The sequence below is a fragment of the Salvelinus alpinus genome, chromosome 31 (assembly GCF_045679555.1).
Source record: "Salvelinus alpinus chromosome 31, SLU_Salpinus.1, whole genome shotgun sequence".
NCBI classification, from domain to species: Eukaryota; Metazoa; Chordata; class Actinopteri; order Salmoniformes; family Salmonidae; genus Salvelinus; species Salvelinus alpinus.
In genome coordinates this window covers 21,861,669-21,884,970 of record NC_092116.1, presented here as the reverse complement: position 1 = coordinate 21,884,970, position 23,302 = coordinate 21,861,669, and the positions used below count along the sequence as shown (strand labels likewise).

General features: G+C 40.4%; 1 protein-coding gene across 1 annotated transcript; it reads right to left on the bottom strand.

Annotated features, from left to right (window-relative positions):
• Nucleotides 1-5,404: 5,404 nt before the first annotated feature.
• On the bottom strand, nt 5,405-17,516 carry LOC139561292 (E3 ubiquitin-protein ligase TRIM39-like). Its single transcript, XM_071378280.1, has 5 exons — nt 10,629-17,516; nt 9,849-10,082; nt 9,568-9,715; nt 9,071-9,097; nt 5,405-8,992 (listed from the first exon to the last, which is right to left on the bottom strand). The coding sequence occupies exons 1-5, from the start codon at nt 10,686-10,688 to the stop codon at nt 8,448-8,450; spliced, it is 1,014 nt and encodes a 337-aa protein (XP_071234381.1). The 5' UTR covers nt 10,689-17,516; the 3' UTR covers nt 5,405-8,447.
• Between the last annotated feature and the right edge of the window lie 5,786 nt (nt 17,517-23,302).

The following is a 23,302-nucleotide window of genomic DNA, read 5'->3' as shown; positions in this document are numbered from 1 at the left end:
AAATGTGTTTAATACCATTCTGTTTCAGTTATTACTATGAGTGCTTCCTCCCCAATTAAGGCAGCCACATTCTAGAATGCTTCTGAAAGCACAAAGCAAGTTTTATCATGGCCAGTGCCAATTATGGCTTCCACCGTTTCAAAGTAGTCAACTGGGTTGTACTTCAGACACAGTCGGCTGGACTGTGCTAAATGCTAAATGCTACCTTTCCTGTTGAACAGAGTGCATAGTAGTGTTGGATTTAGTAATGGAGGACCGAGAGAAATAGAAGTCACAGTTTAAAATATTATACATTTTTATCTAAACATTTGAGGTACAGGTATACATTTCTTTATATGAAGTCATAGAAACTAAAATTCTCTAGCAAAAATATAAATCATTTGAACATAAAAGGATAGTTCACTCAAATTGCAAAATCACATATTTGTTTCCTTACCGCGTAAGCAGTCTATGAACAAGGCACAAATCCCAAAATGTAAAATAACATGGGAAGCATACTCAGGACTACACCTTTGCTGACATGTGAACTATTTAACCATGGCAAGCACTGATGGATAAAGAGAAGAGTTAAACTGATTAGAAAAACATACAACTGCAAAATGTTCTGGGCCGTTTTCATACGTTGTAGGAGTGGAGATCTAGAACCAGCAGTTCCCCTCTGAATGTATAATCTGACTCTGGCTTTTGGTCTGACACTTTCACTATTTGGTATTTTGACCAATCACATCAGATCTTTTTCAAATGACCAGTTAGGCAAACCAATTCTGATATTGTTTTTCACTATGTAAACGCAGCCTAATTGGTCTTTTGACTATTCAGATCAGGGGCACATTCCTCCTTATACCTCACAATGCCTGGATAGGTATTTTAAGTATAAGCTAACAACATATTTGACCCGTTTCAAGAAGCTAGGCATATGCTGCAGGTCACTATTTCAGAGGAGAGCCATTACGGGTTACTTTGACAATTTTTTAAAAATCAAAATGCGTTTTTGATTGCCAGATGGTGAAGCATGATTTACCACTTCAGAGAACGCATTCCCACTGCTCCAGAATCCAATTGCGGCAAGCTATACACCACTCCAGCCGACATTTGGCATTGCACATGGTGCTCTTCTATGGAAACCCATTTCATGAAGCTCCCAACAAACAGTTTTTGTGCTACAGAGGCAGTTAGGAACTCCGTAGTGAGTGTTGCAACCGAGGAAAGACGGTTTTTACACGCTTTAGCACTCGGCGGTCTCTTCGGTCTTCTGTGAGCTTGTGTGGCCTACCACTTTGCGGCTGAGCCGTTGTTGTTCCTAGACTTTTCCACTTAACAATAACAGCACTTAGTTGACCAGGGTAGCTCTAGCAGTGCAGAAATTGATGACTTCTTGGAAAGGTGGCATCCTATGACGGTGCCACATTGAAAGTCACTGAGCTCTTCAGTAAGGCCATTTTACTGGAGTGTTTGTCTATGGATATTGCATGGTTGTGTGCTCGATTGTATACACCTGTCAGCAAGAGGTGTGGCTGAAATACCCAAATCCACCAATTTGAAGGGGTATCCACATACTTGTTGTTTATTTTTAGTGTACCTTAATATATGACCCTTTTCAAGAAGCTTGGCAAATGTCGTATGTCACGACTTCACAAATTGCAATGTCCGTACTGTGAGACAGGACGGACAGCTGATCGTCCTCGCAGTGGCAGACCACATGTAACAACACCTGCACAGGATCGGTACATGCGATCATCACACCTGCAGGACAGGTACAGGATGGTAACAACAGCTGCCAAAGTTAAACCAGGAATGCGCAATCCCTCCATCAATGCTCAGACTGTCTGCAATAGGCTGAGAGAGTCTGGACTGAGGGCTTGTAGGCCTGTTGTAAAGCAGGTCCTCACCAGACATCACCGGCAACAACTTCGCCTATGGGCACAAACCCACCGTCGCTGGACGGGACGGGCCTGTTAAAAAGTTATCTTCACTGACGAGTCGCGGTTTTGTCTCACCAGGGGTGATGGTCGGATTTGCGTTTATCGTCGAAGGAATGAGCGTTACACCGAGGCCTGTACTCTGGAGCGGGATTGATTTGAAGGTGGAAGGTTCGTTATGGTCTGGGGCGGTGTGTCACAGCATCATCGGACTGAGCTTGTTGTCATTGCAGGCAATCTCAATACTGTGCGTTACAGGGAAGACATCCTCCTCCCTCATGTGGTACCCTTCCTGCAGGCTCATCCTGACATGACTCTCCAGCATGACAATGCCACCAGCCATACTGCTCGTTCTGTGTGTGGTTTCCTGCAAGACCGGAATGTCAGGGTTCTGCCGTGGCCAGCGAAGAGCCCGGATCTCAATCTCATTGAGCACGTCTGGGACCCGTTGGATCGGAGGGTGAGGGCTAGGGCCATTTCCCCCAGAAATGTCAAGAACTTGCAGGTGCCTTGGTGGAAGAGTGGGGTAACATCTCACATCAAGAACTGGCAAATCTGGTGCAGTCCATGAGGAGGAGATGCACTGCAGTACTTAATGCAGCTGGTGGCCACACCAGATACTGACTGACTTTTGATTTTTACCCCTTTGTTCAGAGACACATTATTCAATTTCTGTTAGTCACATGTCTGTGGAACGTGTTCAGTTTGTCTCAGTAGTTGAATCTTGTTTTGTTCATACAAATATTTTACAGATAAGTTTGCTGAAAATAAACGCAGTTGACAGTGAGTGGATGTTTTTTTTGTTGAGTTTATTACAATATGTGACAAAGAAAATCACAAACATCAGAACAGTCTTATAACGGCTGAGAATGTAGGCTTCTTTTCCCCTCAAGTACAAAGGAAAGCATATATTTGTTTTTGGGGTCATGTACTCATATTCTTTAGGAACATTAGAATACAATCATAGACTTCTAAAAGGGTATGTTATTTTAGTATTCAGTTACCTGTTGATAGTACGTAATTCTATTCTAAGGAATGTTCCTACCTGTGAATTTGTTGTCTTTCCTATTTACTTTCACTTTATATCAGTTACAAAGCATACATACTCCTTCAGAAGTTCTGTCACCCTAAAGTTGTAAAGAGGACACATCCCTATCTTTGCCATTACCGTGTATGTGACAGTATGACCAGAGCCATTGAGGGCTCTCTCCATTTTAAAGTAGTAAAATTTTTATTCTACTTCTAGGAGATTATTGGTGGTTCGTTAAACTGAAAAGGTGCATAATGCCTACTATTGTGCTGTGTGTTGTATAGTTTCAACAGGCATAAAGCAAAGCACCTGCACGGTGCTGGAATATTTTTCTCAGAAGTATAATGCATTGGCTTATCACTCTCACTGACCTGGATGGAATTCTGCTTAACCCATCAGAAGTTGTTTGATACCATTTTCCATGTATTACATTCCAGTCATTACTACTGTATCAGCCAGTCCTACCAATTGTAAAATAACCACTTTTTGTCTTATATTTCACAGTGACAGATGAGACTTATTTTATTTTGATGTTAAAGATTTTATTTATCAAAGACAAAATATTGTCCCCCAAAAAAATGTTTGAAGTTGTATTTTCTCTTTTTTATTACAACTGTCTCCCTGTTTAATATTGACGTGATAATGCCCGATGTAGGGGGTGGGTCCCAAAGACCCTCCCCATTATTGATTAAGGGAACCTTAAGATTCATATGTTTTGCTGCAGGCCTTATAATAAGATACTGTTGCTATGCGTCTTAACTAAGCTTGTGCAATGTACAGTGGCAATCTATATTAGGCTGTGTGGTTCAAATCAAATCAAATCAAATTGTATTAGTCACATACACATGGTTAGCAGATGTTAATGCGAGTGTAGCGAAATGCTTGTGCTTCTAGTTCCGACAATGCAGTAATAACCAACAAGTAATCTAACCTAACAATTCCACAACTACTACCTTATACACACACACAAGTGTAAAGGGATAAAGAATATGTACATAAAGATATATGAATGAGTGGTGGTACAGAACGGCATGGCAAGATGCAGTAGATGGTATAGAGTACGGTATATACATATGAGATGAGTACTGTAGGGTATGTAAACATAAAGTGGCATAGTTTAAAGTGGCTAGTGGTACATGTATTACATAAGATGGCAAGATGCAGTAGATGATATAGAGTACAGTATATACATATGAGATGGGTAATGTAGGGTATGTAAACATTATATTAAGTGGCTTAGCCCTGGCTGTTGCGAGAGTGTGCTTGCAGGTTAGGTCTGAGTCAGCCGACACTAGATAAAGAGAAGTAACTACTGTCTGGTTTTGACATTTTGATATTGTGTGACCGTGGACAATGCTAATAAATTCAGAGAAGCTACTGTACTAGGTTGCCTTAAAGTAACTTCAGCTTATTGATACACACATACATTGATGTAGGTGATCATACCACTAGGGAGTGATCACATGTATAAAATCAGCTGTGCCCTTACGTGGGGTGCAGAACTTACTCGGAAACATGCGTGCTATGTTCACGTTGTCAACTTCTGTCTGCATTAATAAATTAATGATTGATTTACTTAAAGATATTGTCTGATTGCTGATTTCACCAATAAGCAAATGATTGACACGGAACCTAACCCAACACCGAGAAGCCAGTGTTTGAAGGATATATTGGCTCGTGTGTTGTTAGTCCCGAGACGAAGTCGAGGGCTGGCAACCCGTGCCCATGTATCTTCCAAACACCGGCTTCTCGGGCGTTATCACTTTAATACAACGTGTTACCAACATTTTCAAATAATGATTGACATTTCTTATTTTATTAATACCATTTCATCCTTCCACAAGATATTAGTCCTGACATAAATCTAAGGTTTCTACCCAAGCCAGCTGTTTGTTAGTTCTATCGTTTTGGGTGCCAGAGACACGACTGGTGCCTTAAACCGCTGTGCTACTCGGGAGGCCTCGTTAAGTCTTTTTGTTCTGTAGCTATGGACGCGACCCAGTCCTTTGTTCTAAATGTTCCGTTGCCATACTGGCTGGCAATGTTTTTATCCCTTGCTTGCTAGCTAGCCAACTATGGCTAACTTGTCGGAGAGACAGACGGCAAGATTTATACAAATTTCCGCTTATGAAAACCAAATGCTAGTCTAAAAGAAATAGGAGATAATGTCTAGGTGCTTTTCATAGTGGAGATCAAGTTAATAAAATGCCTGGCTGGGCTGATAAGACAGTGGATTGCGCAGTGAGATGGAACAGAGTAAATAGGCATTTCAACTTTATAACTTTAGCCAGTGGTAACTTGTGGAATAGACACTGGCAGGAATGCGGTTTTAACCAATCAGCATCCAGGATTAGACCCACCCATTTTGAGTTTAAGAGTTTAAAACGTTTTTTTTTTTTTTTTGACCAAACTTATATTGTATACACTTTGTTTTCCCTAAATCATTTCAGCAACATTCTTCAAAAGGTTTTATTGCAACAATTACAATTTGATACAATCACTTCATGTAGGCTATTATTTGATTGAAACTGCCTTTACAATATACAATGCCCTCTGTAATTATTGGGATTTTTTGTTTTTTTGTCCCTGCACACCAAAAGTTTAGATTTGAAATCAAACCATGACTATGAGGTTAAAGTGCATACTGTCATCCATTTTGTGAACCGTTTATAAATTACAGGACTTACGCATAGTCAACCCATTTTAGGGGAGCAAAAGTACTGGGACAAATTCACAAATTCACTCGTGTAGTAAAAATTGAAGTATTAAGTCCCATATTCATAGCAGGCAATGATTACCTCAAGATTGTGAATCGACACATTTGTTGGATGCATTTGCTCTTTTGTTTTGGTTGTGTTTTATATTATTTTATTTATAACAGAGGTGAATTGTACATGAATGTATTGTCATCTGACTCACTTATTGTGAATAAGAATTGAGCATGTTTCTAAACACTTCTACATGAATGTAGATGCTACCATGATTAGGATAATCCTGAATAAATCATGAATAGTGATGAGTGAGAAAATTACAGACATATCATACCCCCAAGACATGCTAACCTCTCACCATTACAATAAGAGGTGAGGTTAGCTCTTATTTGGGGATATATTTGTCGGTCTGTAACTTTCTCACTGATCATTATTCACGATTCATTCAGGATTATCATAATCATTGTAGCATGTCGACTCAAATGACCCACTACATTATTTACCATTACTTTCTATTGGGCTCAAAATACTCTGAAAACAACCAAAACATACAGCAAATGCATACAACAAGTTTAGAGTCACAAGCTTGATGTACAGTAGTCATTGCCTGCTGAGAATATGGGACCAAATACTTTAATACACATATAAGTGAAATGGGGGGGACTATGCACACAGTGCTGTAATTTCGAAACAGTTCACCGAAATGGGCGAAAATGCCCCCAAATGGAAGCTGCACTTTAACCTCAGTCATTGTATAATTTAAAGTCCAAAGGGCTGAAGTACAGAGCCAAAACTACAACAAATGTGTCCATGTCCCAATACTTTAAACAGTGCATTCGTACAGTATTCAGACCCCTTGACATTTTCCACATTTTGTTACGTTACAGCCTTAATCTGAAATGGAATAAATCTTTTTTTTCACTCATCAATCTACATAAAATACCCCAAAATGGCGAAGCAAAAAAAGTGTTTGCAAATGTATTAAAAAAGACTGAAATGTCACATTTACATAAGAATTCAGACCCTTTACTCAGTACTTTGTTGAAGCACCTTTGGCAGCAATTAGACTATTTTTCTTGGGTATGACGTTATAGGCTTGGCACAGCTGTATTTGGGAGGTATTTCCCAGTCTTCTCTGCAGATCCTGTCAAGCTCTGTCAGGTTGGATGGGGAGTGTCGCTGCACAGCTATTTTCAGGTCTCTCCTAAGTTGTTCGATCGGGTTCAAGTCCGGGCGCTGGCTGGGCCACTCAAGGACATTAAGAGACTTGTCCCGAAGCCACTCCTGCGTTGTATTGGCCTTGTGCTTAGGGTCGTTGTACTGTTGGATGGTGGACTGTCAACCCCGTCTGAGGTCCTGAGTGCACTGGAGCAGGTTTCCAACAAGGATCTTTCTGTACTTTGCTCCGTTCATCGATCCTCCCAGTCCCTGCCGCTGAAAAACATCCCGACAGCATGATGCTGCCACCACCATGCTTCACCGCAGGGATGGTGCCAGGTTTACTCCAGACGTGATGCTTGGCATTCAGGCCAAAGAGTTCAGTCTTGGTTTCATCAGACCAGAGAATCTTGTTTCTCATGGCCTGAGAGTCCTTAGGTACCTTTTGGCAAACTCCAAGCAGAATGTCATGTGCCTTTTTACTGTGGAGTGGCTTCTGTCTGGCCACTCGTCCATAAAGGCCTGATTTGTTGGAGTGCTGCAGAGATGGTTGTCCTTCTGGAAGGTTCTCCCATCTCCACAGATTAACTCAGGAGTGAGCTCTGTCAGAGTGACCCTCGAGTTCTTGGTCAACTCCCTGACCCAGGCCCTTCTTCACCGATTGTTCAGTTTGGCCGGGCAGCCAGCCCGAGAAAGAAGCTTGGTGGTTCCAAACTTCTTCCATTTAAGAATGATGGAGGCCACTGCGTTCTTGGGGACCTTCAATGCTGCAGACACTTTTTGGTACCCTTCCCCGATCTGTGCCTCGACACAATCCTGTCTCGGAGCTCTACGGACAATTCCTTCGACCTCATGGCTTGGTTTTTGCTCTGACATGCACTGTCAACTGTGGGACCTTTATATAGACGTGTGTGTGTGTGTGTGCCTTTCCAAATCATGTCCAATCAATTGAATTTACCACAGGTGGACTCCAATCAAGTTGTTTAAACATCTCAAGGATGATCAATGGAAACACGATCCATCTGAGTTAAATTTGTAGTCTCATAGCAAAGGGTCTGAATACTTAAATAAGGTATGCTTAAAAAAAAATACTTTCTTGCACTTTGGATTATTCTAGCAGTGTTAGGGGCTGGGTTTAATGTACCAGTATATCAACAATCTCTCTTACACTGGTTCGCATTAAGAAAATAATGATTATACTGAGAAATGTATTTTGTCACTTTTCCTGGCTAATTTGCAAGATACCTAATCATTACAATGTAGGTGCTTTAAAGATACTATGCACAGTGATACAAATACAGTATTTCCATTTGATATACAATTCAAAAATGGATATTAGAGTAATTGGGATTACATTTCACTTTGTCACAATCAAGGCAGGTGAATATAATCAAGATATTTGCAAAATGTATAACAATAGATATCAAAGTTTCAGATATTTTCAGACCCCCAAAGTAAACTAGTTGTTGAAATGAGTCCACGTCCCATGTCACCCATTGTGTAGATGCCTCTATTCCAAATGAGAGTGAAAGATAGATCAATTAGATGGGCACTGTCAAATGTTCTTAAGGTTGAAGCGTATACAGTACACTGTAGCTGGATCTACACTACATATGGAGTGTATTGTCACTAATTTACCTGCACCTTAGTAATCATAAGAGGAAGGACTTCATTTCTTTCTGCAGTAACACAAGGATCAAATATTGGAAAGATTTTCTCTGAGAATTTGCACCCTGTGTAAGTGAATAGGTGAGACTTTGCATCAACATCAAAGAATGACACTTGGCCTTCCTCATAATCCAGGAAGACACTGACTTTCTGGGATCGGGGAAAAGGTAAAATAAGGCATGGATATTTTGTGAACGCCAGATATTCCTTGCCATCCCTGTGACACAGAGTCCATAACCCTTTCTCAGGCTCAGGTGAAATGAATTCCTTCCTAGGCATTGTCTCGCAAGCTACTCCTATAACCCAGTTTGATTTCTCCTGTAACCCAACTTCCCAGTAATGTTTCCCATAGTTGTACCCTTGTTTTGCCAGGATACAGACATCCTTAGTGAATCTCTCAGGATTATCTGGGACCTTCAATTTCCTTGGCGATTTTCTCACTTGTTTTCCATCATTAGAGAGGATAAGCCATGGGCCTGCAGTGTTGTGGTCCATCGTCACGTCCACTACATTAATGTAGAAAAGGTAAACATCACATGCTATTCTCTGCACTGAAAATGAATTACTTAATTGATGTTCTGTACCTGCATATTTCTGCATCTCTTTCAGTTCTGTGGAAAAACAAGCACAATTAGCGGTTAACTGTTACAATGAGAGGGACGTTTTAATGTCCTGACTGTCCTTAGTTGTTAAACCAAGAGAACATGTATATCACAGATTTATGAATGGCATGTTGTTAACTTGACTGCTGACATGCACCATTTTTTGGATTGTATTAACAGTGGACTAATGAACAAAATACAGAAAAAAGTGATATATTAAGGCAGGGGTGTCAAACTCAATCCATGGACGGTCTAGTGTCTGACGGTTTTTGTTTTTTCCTTTCAATTAAGACCTAGAAACCAGGTGAGGAGAGTTCCTTACTAAATCAGTGACCTTACTTCAATCAACCAGAAGGGAGAAGTGAAAACCCGCAGACACTCTGCCCTCTGTGTAAATAGTTTGACACCTGTGTTTAAGGCAAAACATTAAAAACCCTGTAACATTTAAATACCCTGTGATTCATGTGATTCAAACGTACCAATAGCTGACAGCTTTCTTATTTGTTCTTCGATGGAGTCTTTCACTTGAAGCACTGTATTTCGAACACAGCCCAAGAAGTTGACTTGATAAACAGCAACATTAGTCCAGATTTTAGTTTTTGGAAGAGTAGTTTGCTTGTAAAAGCTCTGTTTTAAAGGAAGGTAAAATGTTACTGTCAAAATATCTCACAGGCCTGCAATACATAGCTTTTTCTTTCAGGTTTCTAGCATAAGGAATGAACAAGATGAGTTTACATTTTAAAAAAGTACTTCCACTGACCTGTAGGAGGTCGAGATGGTCCTCGATGTGTGAGAGCTGCTCCAGCTCAGTGCTTCTCCTCTGTAGCTCAGTGATTTCCTGCTCCGGGTCATTGATGAGCCCTTCTGCCTGCCTTTCTGCTGCTTTCTGCTTCTCCTCAATCACCTCTATGAGTTCAGCCTGGCTTGACTCAATAGATCGCATCAGTCCAGTGAAGACTTCAACACTGTCCGCTATTTCACTCTCTGCATTGTCCTGATAAGAATTGACATTGATTACATCATAGACATCGACAGTAGATTTAGACTAATACCCACTGTGGTTTAGTTATACATGTATTATGCTGGACAATTTATCTTCATCTTGAAATATTACATTTACGATTGGAAACGCATCAGCGCTGCAAAAACAAATAATGCTGAATACCTTGACATGTTGAAGTCTTGAATCAGTCCCTCCTGGATTCTTACTTAATGCATTTTGACAAAACTATCCCCTGCATATGTTAAGGCTATTTCCGCAACAAACATTTTAAATCATTGCAATATTGTCACATAAAACTGACCCATTACCACAGTCCAGAAAGATGGCTTGCAATTTCAACCAATCAGTGCACATGTACGACATATGGTTCAAGCATGCCACATGTCAACAAACCTTTTCCTCATCAGCGCATTCGTGTCAAATTGGACAACATTTTGGCATATTGTCATGCAAAATGTCAGAATAGCTGCAGCAAATTCAAGCATCACAAAAAATCCCTGCGGAATCCTGGAGGGACTGTTTAATCTAAGGACTCACTCTACTTAAGTCCACTGAAACGTTGATCTCCTCCACCTTCAGCTGCCGGTCTTGGATCATATGCTGCACATCCGCCTTTGACCTCCGAATACGAGCCTGTGGACAACACGAGGCTACATCCTTCAAACTCAACGCTGGACCTCAAACCCAGTTCCACTGCATTTTTCCCCCATTGTTCCACTCTAATCAGGGACTGATTTAGAGCTGGGACACCAGGTGTATGCAATGATTATCAGGTAGAATAGAAAACCAGCAGGCTCTGGACCTCGTAGGGTAAGAGTTCAGTACCCCTGGGCTACACTCTTTCATTTATTCCCAAAACGTAGCTGGTGTAGGGCAGTTTCTTGGGATAAGATAACCTTATGTAAGGGATAATCAACAAGGGGCTATACGTTCCATGAAAAGTAATGAAATGCATGGAAGGTGTGTTCCACGACATGCTAGCAGAGTGGAACTGACATTGCACGAAGTTGCATTATTTTCTAGATATCTCAAAGATAGAGAGTTGATTATCCCTTTTATACCATGGCTATAATTGAACACATTTGCCACTAGCAATGTGTTCATTTACTGGTACAAATGTGTTCAACATACACTAAAGTAGTTATGAAGTTTACTAGATAGCTGCAGCAGTTTCCATGGTAACCAAACAGACAGACCTGCTAGATTAGTTGACCAAACCATAAGTGCTATGTAGCTTGTTTCTGGTTGCAGGTTTAGAAATGGCTGAAAAATGGCATTTGATATAGAGCCAACTCTGCAAATAGCACTGCTGGGTGAATAGCAAATAGAAAGGTTCAGAACAATTTAAAAATATATGGCAAGTAGAAATTCAAACTGAATGGTTTTCAGAGATAGATGGGAGGGGTTGAAAGTAATTGAAAAAGATAAGTAATGTAAAATGTACATATTACACTGAACAAAAATATAGATGCAACATGAAACAATTTCAAAAATTTTACCGACAGTTGATGTCGGAAGTTTACGTACACACGTAGTCCTGAGTATGCTTCCAATGTTTTACATTTTGTGTGAAACATGCTAATATAGGTACCATAACTTGGGATGTGTGCCTTGTACCTTGTTCATAGACTGTTTACTGGGTAAGGAAACCAACATGTAATTTTGCAATTTGAGTGAACTATCCTTTAATTTTCAAATTATTTATATTTTTGCTAGAGAATTTTAGTTTCTATGACTTCATATAAAGAAATGTATATCTGTACCTCACAAATGTTTAGATAAAAATGTATAATATCTTAAACTGTCACTTCTATTTCTTTCAGTACTCCATTACTAAATCCAAAACTACTATGCACTCTGTTCAAATGGAAAGGTAGCATTTACAGTTGAAGTCGGAAGTTTACATACACCTTAGCTAAATACATTTAAACTCCACTCTGCTTTAGTCTTTACTGAAGACTTATCTCTTCAGTAGGTCATATGATTGAGTGTAGTCTGGCCCAGGAGTGTGAAGGTGAACGGAAAGGCTCTGGAGCAACGAACCGCCCTTGCTGTCTCTGCCTGGCCGGTTCCCCTCTCTCCACTGGGATTCTCTGCCTCTAACCCTATTACAGGGGCTGAGTCACTGACTTACTGGTGCTCTTTCATGCCGTCCCTAGGAGGGGTGCGTCACTTGAGTGGGTTGAGTTACTGACGTGATCTTCCTGTCTGGGTTGGCGCCCCCCCCTTGGTTTGTGCTGTGGTGGAGATCTTTGTGGGCTATACTCAGCCTTGTCTCAGGATTGTAAGTTGGTGGTTGAAGATATCCCTCTAGTGGTGCGGGGGCTGTGCTTTGGCAAAGTGGGTGGGGTTATATCCTTCCTGTTTGGCCCTGTCCGGGGGTATCATCGGATGGGGCCACAGTGTCTCCTGACCCCTCCTGTCTCAGCCTCCAGTATTTATGCTGCAGTAGTTTATGTGTCGGGGGGCTAGGGTCAGTTGGTTATATCTGGAGTACTTCTCCTGTCTTATCCAGTGTCCTGTGTGAATTTAAGTATGCTCTCTCTAATTCTCTCCTTCTCTCTTTCTTTCTCTCTGTCGGAGGACCTGAGCCCTAGGACCATGCGTCAGGACGACCGGGCATGATGACTCCTTGCTGTCCCCAGTCCACCTGGCCTTGCTGCTGTTCCAGTTGCAACTGTTCTGCCTGCGGTTATGGAACCCTGACCTGTCCACCGGACGTGCTACCTGTCCCAGACCTGCTGTTTTCAACTCTTAATGATTGGCTATGAAAAGCCAACTGACATTTATTCCTGATTATTATTTGACCATGCTGGTCATTTATGAACATTTTGAACATCTTGGCCATGTTCTGTTATAATCTCCACCCGGCACAGCCAGAAGAGGACTGGCCACCCCTCATAGCCTGGTTCCTCTCTAGGTTTCTTCCTAGGTTTTGGCCTTTCTAGGGAGTTTTTCCCAGCCACCGTGCTTCTACACCTGCATTGCTTGCTGTTTGGGGTTTTAGGCTGGGTTTCTGTACAGCACTTCGAGATATTAGCTGATGTACGAAGGGCTATATAAAATAAACTTGATTTGAACTCAGTTTTTCACAATTCTTGACATTTAATCCTAGTAAACATTTCCTGTTTTAGGTCAGCTAGGATCACAACTTTATTTTAAATATGTGAAATGTCAGAATAATAGCAGAGAGAAGGATTGATTAATTTTTTTCAGCTTTTATTTCTTTCATCACATTCCCAGTGGATCTGAAGTTTACATACACTCAATTAGTATTTGGTAGCATTGCCTTTAAATTGTTTAACTTGGGTCAAATGTTCTGTGTAGCCTTCCACAAGCTTCCCACAATAAGTTGGATGAATTTTGGCCCATTCCTCCTGACAGCTGGTGTAACTGAGTCAGGTTTGTAAGCCTACTTTCTCGCACACACTTTTTCAGTTCTGCCCACAAATTTGATTTGAGGTCAGGGCTTTGTGATGGCCACTCCAATACCTTGACTTTGTTGTCCTTAAGCCATTTTGCCACTACTTTGGAAGTATGCTTGGGGTCATTGTCCATTTGGAAGACCCATTTGCGACCAAGCTTTAACTTCCTGACTGATGTCTTGAGATGTTGCTTCATTATATCCACATAATTTTCCCACCTCATGAAGCCATCTATTTTGTGAAGTGCACCAGGCCGTCTTGCAGCAAAGCACCCCCACAACATGATGCTGCCACCCCCGTGCTTCATGGTTGGGATGGTGTTCTTCGGCTTGCAAGCCTCCCCCTTTTTCCTCCAAATATAACAATGGTCATTATGGCCAAACAGTTCTATTTTTGTTTCATTATACCAGAGGACATTTTTCCAAAAAGTACAATCTTTGTCCCCATGTGCAGTTGCAAATCGTAGTCTGGGTTTTTTGTGGCAGTTTTAGAGCAGTGGCTTCTTCCTTGCTGAGCGGCCTGTCGATTTATAGGACTCGTTTTACTGTGGATATAGATACTTTTGTACCTGTTTCCTCCAGCATCTTCACAAGGTCCTTTCGCTGTTGTTCTGATGGATTTGCACTTTCCGCACAAAAATACATTCATCTCTAGGAGACAGAACGCGTCTCCTTCCTGAGGAGTATGACGGCTGCGTGGTCCCATGGTGTTTATACTTGTGTACTATTGTTTGTACAGGTGAACATGGTACCTTCAGGCATTTGGAAATTGCTCCCAAGGATGAACCAGACTTGTGGAGGTCTACATTTCTTTTTCTGAGGTCTTGGCTGATTTCTTTAGATTTTCCCATGATGTCAAGCAAAATGCACTGTGTTAGAAGGTAGGCCTTGAAATACATCCACAAGTATACCTCCAAATGACTCAAATGTCAATTAGCCTATCAGAAGCTTCTAAAGCCATGACATCATTTTTATGGAATTTTCAAAGCTGTTTAAAGGCAGGGTCAAGTTAGTGTATGTAAACTTCTGACCCACTGGAATTGAGATACAGTGAAATAATCTGTAAACAATTGTTTGAAAAATTACTTGTGTCATGCACAAAGTAGATGTCCTAACCGACTTGCCAAAAGCCAGTGAAAATGCAGAGCGCCAAATTCAAATAAATGACTATTAAAAATCAAACTTTCATGAAATCACACATGCAAGATACCAAATTAAAGCTACACTTGTTGTGAATCCAGCACATGTCAGATTTCAAAAAGGCTTTTCGGCGAAAGCAAACGATGCTATTATCTGAGGAGAGCACCATAGTAAACAAAGAGAGAAAAGCATATTTCAACCCTGCAGGCGCGACACAAAATGCAGAAATAAAAATATAATTCATGCCTTACCTTTGATGAGCTTCTTTTGTTGGCACTCCAATATGTCCCATAAACATCACAAACGGTCCTTTTGTTCGATTAATTCCGTCGATATATATCTTAAATTATTTTGATTTGGCGCGTTTGATCCAGAAAAACACAGGTTCCAACTTGCGCAACATGACTACAAAATATCTCAAAAGTTACCTGTAAACTTTGCCAAAACATTTCAAACTACTTTTGAAATACAACTTTTAGGTATTTCTTTAACGTAAATAATCGATAAAAATGAAGACTGGATGATCTGTGTTCAATACAGGAGGAAAACAAACTGTCTTTCTGGTCACGCGCCTCTATCTAACAATACACTTCAATTTACCCTCGTTCTGGATGGCCGTACTTCTTCATTACACAAAGGAAAAACCTCAACCAATTTCTAATGACTGTTGACATCCAGTGGAAGCGTTAGGAACTGCAAGAAGATCCCTTAAAATCTGGATTCCCAATGAAAAACCATTGAAAAGAGTGACCTCAAAAAAAAAAAAAAAAAGAATCTGAATGGTTTGTCCTCGGGGTTTCGCCTGCTAAATAAGTTCTGTTATACTCACAGACATGATTCAAACAGTTTTAGAAACTTCAGAGTGTTTTCTATCCAAATCTACTAATAATATGCATATCTTCTGGGGATGAGTAGCAGGCAGTTGAATTTGGGCATGCTTCTCATCCCAAATTCCGAAGCTGCCCCCTATCCTAGAGAAGTTAAGGGCTAGGCCCCTTCGTTCTCCATTTCCGTCTGAATGACGTGCCCAAAGTAAACTCCCTGTAGCTAAGGCCCTGAACCCAGGATATGCATTTAATTGGTACCATTGCAAAGAAAACACTTGTTAAAATAACGTAGGACAATATAACACAATAGATATGGTAGGAGAAAATCCAAAGAAAAACCAACAATTTTTTTTGGAGTGACCATCCTCTTAGAAATGCAAGAGAAAGGTCATATTGTAAATTAGCTCCCTGGATGCAATGCCTATGGCTTCCATATTGTGTCAGCGGTCTAAGTTCAAGGTTTCAGGCTTGTAACTTCAAAAACGAATAAGAAATAACAGTTTTGATAGAAGGACAGTCTTGGAAATCCGTGTTTGCGCTCGCCATGAAGAAATTACACACCTGCTAAAATCGGTTTCCAAACTTCTTCCCGAAATAAATATTATAGTTTGATTACATTTTAGGGTATCTGAGGAGTAAATATAATCATATTTTGGCTTGTTGAAAGAAAGTTTAGGGGCAGATTTTTGGAATCCTTTCTCTGCAAGTTGGAGTGGATTACTCAAATCGCTGTTGCCAACTAAACAGACTTTTTGGGATATAAAGAAGGATTTTATCTAACAAAAAGACACTACATGTTATAGCTAGGACCCTTTAGATGACAAATTTGAGAGATTTTCAAAAAGTGAATATTTAATCTTTATATGTGAATGTATGAAACCGGTGCCGGTGGAAAATATATTTTGATGTGGGGCGCCGTCCTCAAACAATCGCATGGCATGTTTTCGCTGTAATAGCTACTGTAAATCGGAGAGCAGTTAGATTAACAAGAATTTAAGCTTTCAGCCGATATAAGACACTTATATGTACCTAAATGTTTAAAATCAATAATATTTGAATTGTGCGCTCTCCAGTGTCACCGGAAGTTGTCCCGCTAGCGGGACACCGATCCTTAAGGGGTTTTAAAAAGAAATTTGTGGAGTGGTTGAAAAAGGAGTTTTAATAACTCCAACCTAAGTGTATGTAAACTTTTGACTTCAACTGTAGTTACAGTTCATATAAGGAAATCAGTCAATTTAAATGAATTCATCAGGCCCTAATCTATGGATTTCAATGACTGAGCAGGGGAGCAGCCATGGTTGGGCCTTGGAGGGCCCACCCACTTAGGAGCCAGGCCCAACCAATCATAAAAACCCTTTTTGTGGGGAAAAACTCATTATTTCAGACAAACACTCCTCAGTACCCGCCCCCCACCAGTCCTGCATGTGAAGAAGCTGGACATGTGGGTCCTTGGCTGGCGTGTTGCCAATTGCGCGCTCCCTCAACTTGAGACATCTGTGGCATTGTGTTGTGTGACAAAACTGCACATTTTAAAGTGGCCTTTTGTCCCCAGCACAAGGTGCACCTGTGTAACAATCATGCTGTTCAATATTCTTGATATGGCACACCTGTCACGTGGATGGATTATTTTGGTAAAGGAGAAATGCTGTCTAACAGGGATGCAAACAAATTTGTGCACAAAACTTAAGAGAAATAAGCTTTTTGTGCGTATGGAACAATTCTGAGATTTTTTATATCAGCTCATGAAGCATGGGACCAACACTTTACATGTTGCGTTCATATTTTTGTTCAGTGTAGCATTGTTGTCCGTTAGTTTACTAACGGGGAGGGCTGATAGGGTTATGGGAAAGTAATAAAGAAGGAAAATATATTTTAAAAATGAGACATTAACATTGATAGAACCCACAATCTGCAATAGTAAAGCTGATCTACCCCCTAAAAAAAATTTGTGTTTGTATATTTAGTTTTAAAAGAGAAATGTTAACGTCGTTAGGAAAAGGTACCATCTTTACATTTACATTTAAGTCATTTAGCAGACGCTCTTATCCAGAGCGACTTACAAATTGGAACGTTCATACATATTCATCCTGGTCCCCCCGTGGGGAATGAACCCACAACCCTGGCGTTGCAAGCGCCATGCTCTACCAACTGAGCCACACGGGATCTTTAGTTGCGATTCTGTTTGTAGTGGCACAGTGTGATGATGTTTGTGGTCTGTCTCAGCACAAAACTGACACACACATGTCTGGTCGCTCCTACAGAACAGCTCCAGCAGCCTATCATGCTTCTTGCACATCCTGTCCTCCAGGTTCTCCACAGGGTCGATCAGCTTGTGTCTCTTCAGATTCACCACTCTCTGATGAGGCTCCAGGTGAATCTCACAGTAAGAGGTCAGACACACCAGGCAGGACTTCAGGGCCTTGAGCTTCCTCCCAGAGCAGACGTCACAGGCCACTTCTCCAGTAGCAGCAATGCACCCTTCATTAACTGTCATATTCTTAAAATGATCAACAAATTCTCTGAATGACGTGTTGATTCGAAGCTCAGGCCTTCTGTAAAATGTCTCCTTACACAAAGGACACTCGCACAGGTCACTGATATCCCAATAACCCCCGATACAATTCTTACAGAAGTTGTGGAAACTGGGTCAGTGAACAACTCTAGACAGATGGAGCACTGGAATTGGCTTTCATTCAGGGAGGAAGCCATATCTGAAAATAGATACATTTGTTTGTCAGGCCATGTGAATCTTGACCCAAACCCCAAATATCCCATCCTTTACAAAATTATCAAAACGCTTGTGCTTGTGTTCACAAAAAAATGTATCAGTTTGTCAATGAGTGAGATGAAAAATGTCTTTAAAGGAAAATGTCAACTTAACATTTGTGTCTGAGGCACTTCCAGGTCACATATGTTTCACACATAATTGGCCAACAAGACGCACCAAATGACCGCATCCGGTATATTGACTGCATGGACAACATTTATAAGGTAAAAGCAGTCCTGTTCTGCAAGGCCTCTGTTATACCGATCACAGATTACCGATTAATTTTGGTTGTCCGTATTCGATAGAGCCATTGTTCCTATCAGCTGATTCATTGCTAGATGTAGAAGGTGACCATTGTGGTATCACCTGAAAAGCATCAGTCTGGTATACCTTTGCAAAAATTATATGCTTCACGAGATGTCTGCCTGGCTGTCTGAGACGGTATGTCTGTATGTCAGGTTGAGTCTTAAACTAATTTACCGATAGCAGCTTTATCATCAGACGTTTTGTCTTGAATGCAATGTTTGAACTCAAGATATTTGACACACAGTACACTACCGGTCAAAAGTTTTAAAACACCTACTCGTTCAAGGGCTTTTCTTTTCTTTTTACTATTTTCAACATTGTAAAGTAATAGTGAAGCCATCAAAACTATGAAATAACACATATAGGATCATGTAGTAACCAAAAAAGTCTTAAACAAATACATTTTATATTTGAGATTCTGTCGACTTGATGACAGCTTTGCACACTTGGCATTCTCTCAACCAGCTTCATGAGGTAATTAGCAGGTGTGCCTTGTTAAAGTTAATTTATGGAATTTCTTTCCTTCTTAATGCTTTTGAGCCAATCAGTTGTGTTGTGATAAGGTAGGGGTGGTATACAGAAGATAGCCCCATTTGGTAAAAGACCAAGTCCATATTATGGCAAGAACAGCTCAAATAAGCAAAGAGAAATGACAGTCCATCATTACTTTAAGACATGGAGGTCAGACAATACAGAACATTTCATTAACCTTGAAAGTTTCTTCAAGTGCAGTCGCAAAAACCATCAAGCGCAATGATGAAACTGGCTCTCATGAGGACTGCCACAGGAATGGAAAACCCAGAGTTACCTCTGCTGCGGGGGATAAATTCATTCGATTTACCAGCCTCAGAAATACAGCCCAAATAAATGCTTCACAGAGTTCAAGTAACAGACACATCTCAACATCAACTGTTCAGAGAAGACTGCGTGAACCAGGCCTTCATGGTCAAATTGCTGCAAAGAAACCACTACTAAAGGACACCAATAATAAGAAAAGACTTCCTTGGGCCAAGAAACACAAGCAATGGACATTAAACCGGTGGAAATTTGTCCTTTGGTCTGGAGTCCAAATTTGAGATTTTTGGTTCCAACCGCTGTGTCTTTGTGAGACGCGGTGTGGGTGAACGGATGATCTCCGTATGTGTATATCCCACCGTAAAGCATGGAGGAGGAGGTGTTATGGTGTAGGGGTGCTTTGCTGATGAGAAGGTCTGTGATTTATTTAGAATTCAAGGCACACTTAACCAGCATGGCTTCCACAGCATTCTGCAGCAATACGCCATCCCATTTGGTTTGGGCTTAGTGGGACTATCATTTGTTTTTCAACAGGACAATGACCCAATACACCTCCAGGCTGTGTAAGGGCTATTTGACCAAGAAGGAGAGTGATGGAGTGCTGCATCAGATGACCTGGCCTCCACAATCCCCTGACCTCAACCAAGTTTTGGGATGAGTCGGAAGCTGGTTGAGAGATTGCCAAGAGTGTGCAAAGCTGTCATCAAGGCAAATGGTGCCTATTTGAAGAATCTCAAATCTCAAATATTTGATTAACACTTTTCTCCTTACTACATGATTCCATGTGTGTTATTTCATAGTTTCGATGTCTTCACTAAAATTCTACAATCTAGAAAATAGTAAAAATAAAGAAAATCCCTTGAATGAGTAGGTGTTCTAAAACTTTTGACCGGTAGTGTATATGCAAACGCTTCCCAGACGGATGCTTATCAATGATATCATTTTGTTCAACTCTTGGTGAGGAATTGTGGTTTATGACAAAACAAACTGTTGTTATTAAAGTAATGACTATATACTGTAGAATGACAGAGCTAAGGTGAAATGTCCCTTTAATGCCCTTGGTTTCTAAGACCATATCAGATGAGCTCTAGAACAGGTTTAACAACATACTGTAAAAGTACAGGGTGACACATCAAGAATGTGAACAAACCAACATTAAGCAATTAGATTTCTGAAAAATGACACTATCTTTTATAAACATGAGGAAAAATCATTCTTGGTAAATGCTTGGAAACATTTTTTCATATAAATACCATAAATATATCTATACACTGTTAAGAACTGCTCAGCCCCAAACAAATTCCCTTGAAAGTAATTATATTCATCCACATACAGCAATAACAGGTGCATTGCGACAATGAATTTAGCACTTTCAGGCATTGTAGAAAACCAACAACTACATATTCCATGACAGGAAAACTACTACAAGATATAACACCGAACAAAAAAACATCGGACATTTCTTATAATGTTTGGGATTAAGGCATTTGTTTTTTAAGGAAATGTACTCATTTACTGCATAAGTATTAAAATACCATGATAAAGTTCTAAAAAAGTATGCTGTATTCATTTATGTTGATTAATATGAAATTCCAATACAACGAATGTTCCTACCTGTGAATGTGTTGTCTTTCCTATTTACTTTCACTTTACATCAGGGACAAAGCATTAAAAACTCCTCCTTCAAAAGATCTGTCAACCTAAAGTTTGACAACTTCTGTGAACTTATTGGTACATACCGCCACCTACTGTGCAGGATTGTGTATAGTTTAAACAGGCATAAAGCCAAGCAGCTACACTGCTGGAATATTTGCTTAGAAGAATCAAAGATGGTGGATAAATAAGATACTCAGGCTGTTTTCCATTGAAATAAATTGTCAAGGTTCCTGTCTGTGTAAGTGGGTGCTCCCTCTCTTGCATGAGCTTGCTTTTCCCAAGCGAGTTCATTATTCCTCCATAATCTCTGGCATGAGAGGGAACAGTTGACTAAAGGCTACTTAGTGTCACCAGCGTGGCCGCACCCAAATAGAAAGAAATTAGGGAGTAGAGTGTTTTGCTTTCTCTTCTGTCTCTGGTATAATGCATTGGCTGATCCCTCCTGCTTGACCGAGAAGGAATTCTATGATTCGTCCTGGGGTGGCCTAGCGATTTAAGAGCGTGGGACCAGTAACCAAAAGGTTGTTGGTTCGAATACCTGATATGACTCGGTGAAAAATCTGATGTGCCTTTGAGCAAGGCACTTAACCCTAGTCGCTCTGGATAAGAGGGTCTGCTAAATGAATAAAGTGTAAAAATGCTACACCAACAGGAGGCTGGTGAGGGGAGGATGGCTCATAAATGGCTGGAATGGAGTGAATTGACACATGGAAATCATGTGTCCAATACCATTCTGTTTCAGGCATTACTATGAGCACTTCCTCCCCAATTAAGGCAGCCACCAGCCGACTGTGTCAAGTCCAACCCAGTTGACTACTTTGAAACGGTGGAAGCCATAATTGGCACTGGCCATGATAAAACTGGCTTTGTGCTTTCAGAAGCATTCTAGAATGTGCTATACAAAGATAAATAAATGCTACCTTTCCTGTTGAACAGAGTGCATAGTAGTGTTGGATTTAGTAATGGAGGACTGAGAGAAATAGAAGTCACAGTTTGAAATATAAATTTTTATCTAAACATGTGAGGTACAGGTATACATTTCTTTATATGAAGTCATAGAACCTAAAATTCTCTAGCAAAAATATAAATCATTTGAACATAAAAGGATAGTTCACTCAAATTGCAAAATCACATATTGGTTTCCTTACCCCGTAAGCAGTCTATGAACAAGGCACAAATCCCAAAATGTAAAACAACATGGGAAGCATACTCAGGACTACACCTTTGCTGACATGTGAACTATTTAACCATGGCAAGCACTGATGGATAAAGAGAAGAGTTAAACTGATTAGAAAAACATACAACTGCAAAATGTTCTGGGCCGTTTTCATACGTTGTAGGAGTGGAGATCTAGAACCAACAGTTCCCCTCTGAATGTATAATCTGACTCTGGCTTTTGGTCTGACACTTTCACTATTTGGTATTTTGACCAATCACATCAGATCTTTTTCAAATGACCAGTTAGGCAAACCAATTCTGATATTGTTTTTCACTATGTAAACGCAGCCTAATTTGGTCTTTTGAATATTCACATCAGAAGCACATTCCTCCTTATACCTCACAATGCCTGGATAGGTATTTTAAGTATAAGCTAACAACATATTTGACCCGTTTCAAGAAGCTAGGCATATGCTGCAGGTCACTATTTCAGAGGAGAGCCATTACGGGTTACTTTGACAATTTTTTTATCAAAATGCGTTTCGGATTGCCAGATGGTGAAGCATGATTTACCACTCCAGAGAATATTTCCACTGCTTCAGAATCCAATTGCGGCAAGCTATACACCACTCCAGCCGACATTTGGCATTGCACATGGTGCTACCATCATTTTTTTAATGCAAGAGAAAGGCCATAACGTATTATTCCAGCCAGCCCAGCTGCAATTTAGATTTTAGCCACTAGATGGCAGCGGTGTATGTGCAGACTGATCTAATGAACCATTGCATTTCTGTTCATTTTGTATCAAGACTGCCCAAATGCGCTTCATGTGTTTATTAATAAAGTTTCATGTTGTGCACTCTCCTCAAACAATACATGGTATTCTTTAACTGTAATATCTACTGCAAATTGGACAGTGCAGTTAGATTAACAAGAATTTAAGCTTTCTGCCAATATCAGATATGTCCTGTGAAATTTTCTTGTTACTTACAACCTCATGCTAGTCGCATTAACCTACGTTAGCTCAACCGTCCCATGGATGGGACACCGATCCCGAAGAAGTTTTAACCTCATCGTCATGGTTTGATTTCAAATCTAACCTTTTGGAGTACGGGGCCAAAAGACACACATGCTTCAT

Excerpts from the sequence above, each read along its gene's own strand:
- LOC139561292 (XM_071378280.1), bottom strand. The coding sequence starts at position 10,688 with ATGATCCAAGACCGGCAGCTGAAGGTGGAGGAGATCAACGTTTCAGTG. Across the intron at positions 10,083-10,628 it reads TTTCAGTGGACTTAAGTAGA|GACAATGCAGAGAGTGAAAT; the intron begins GTGAGTCCTTAG and ends AATTCTTATCAG. Across the intron at positions 9,098-9,567 it reads AAGAAAGCTGTCAGCTATTG|AACTGAAAGAGATGCAGAAA; the intron begins GTACGTTTGAAT and ends GTTTTTCCACAG.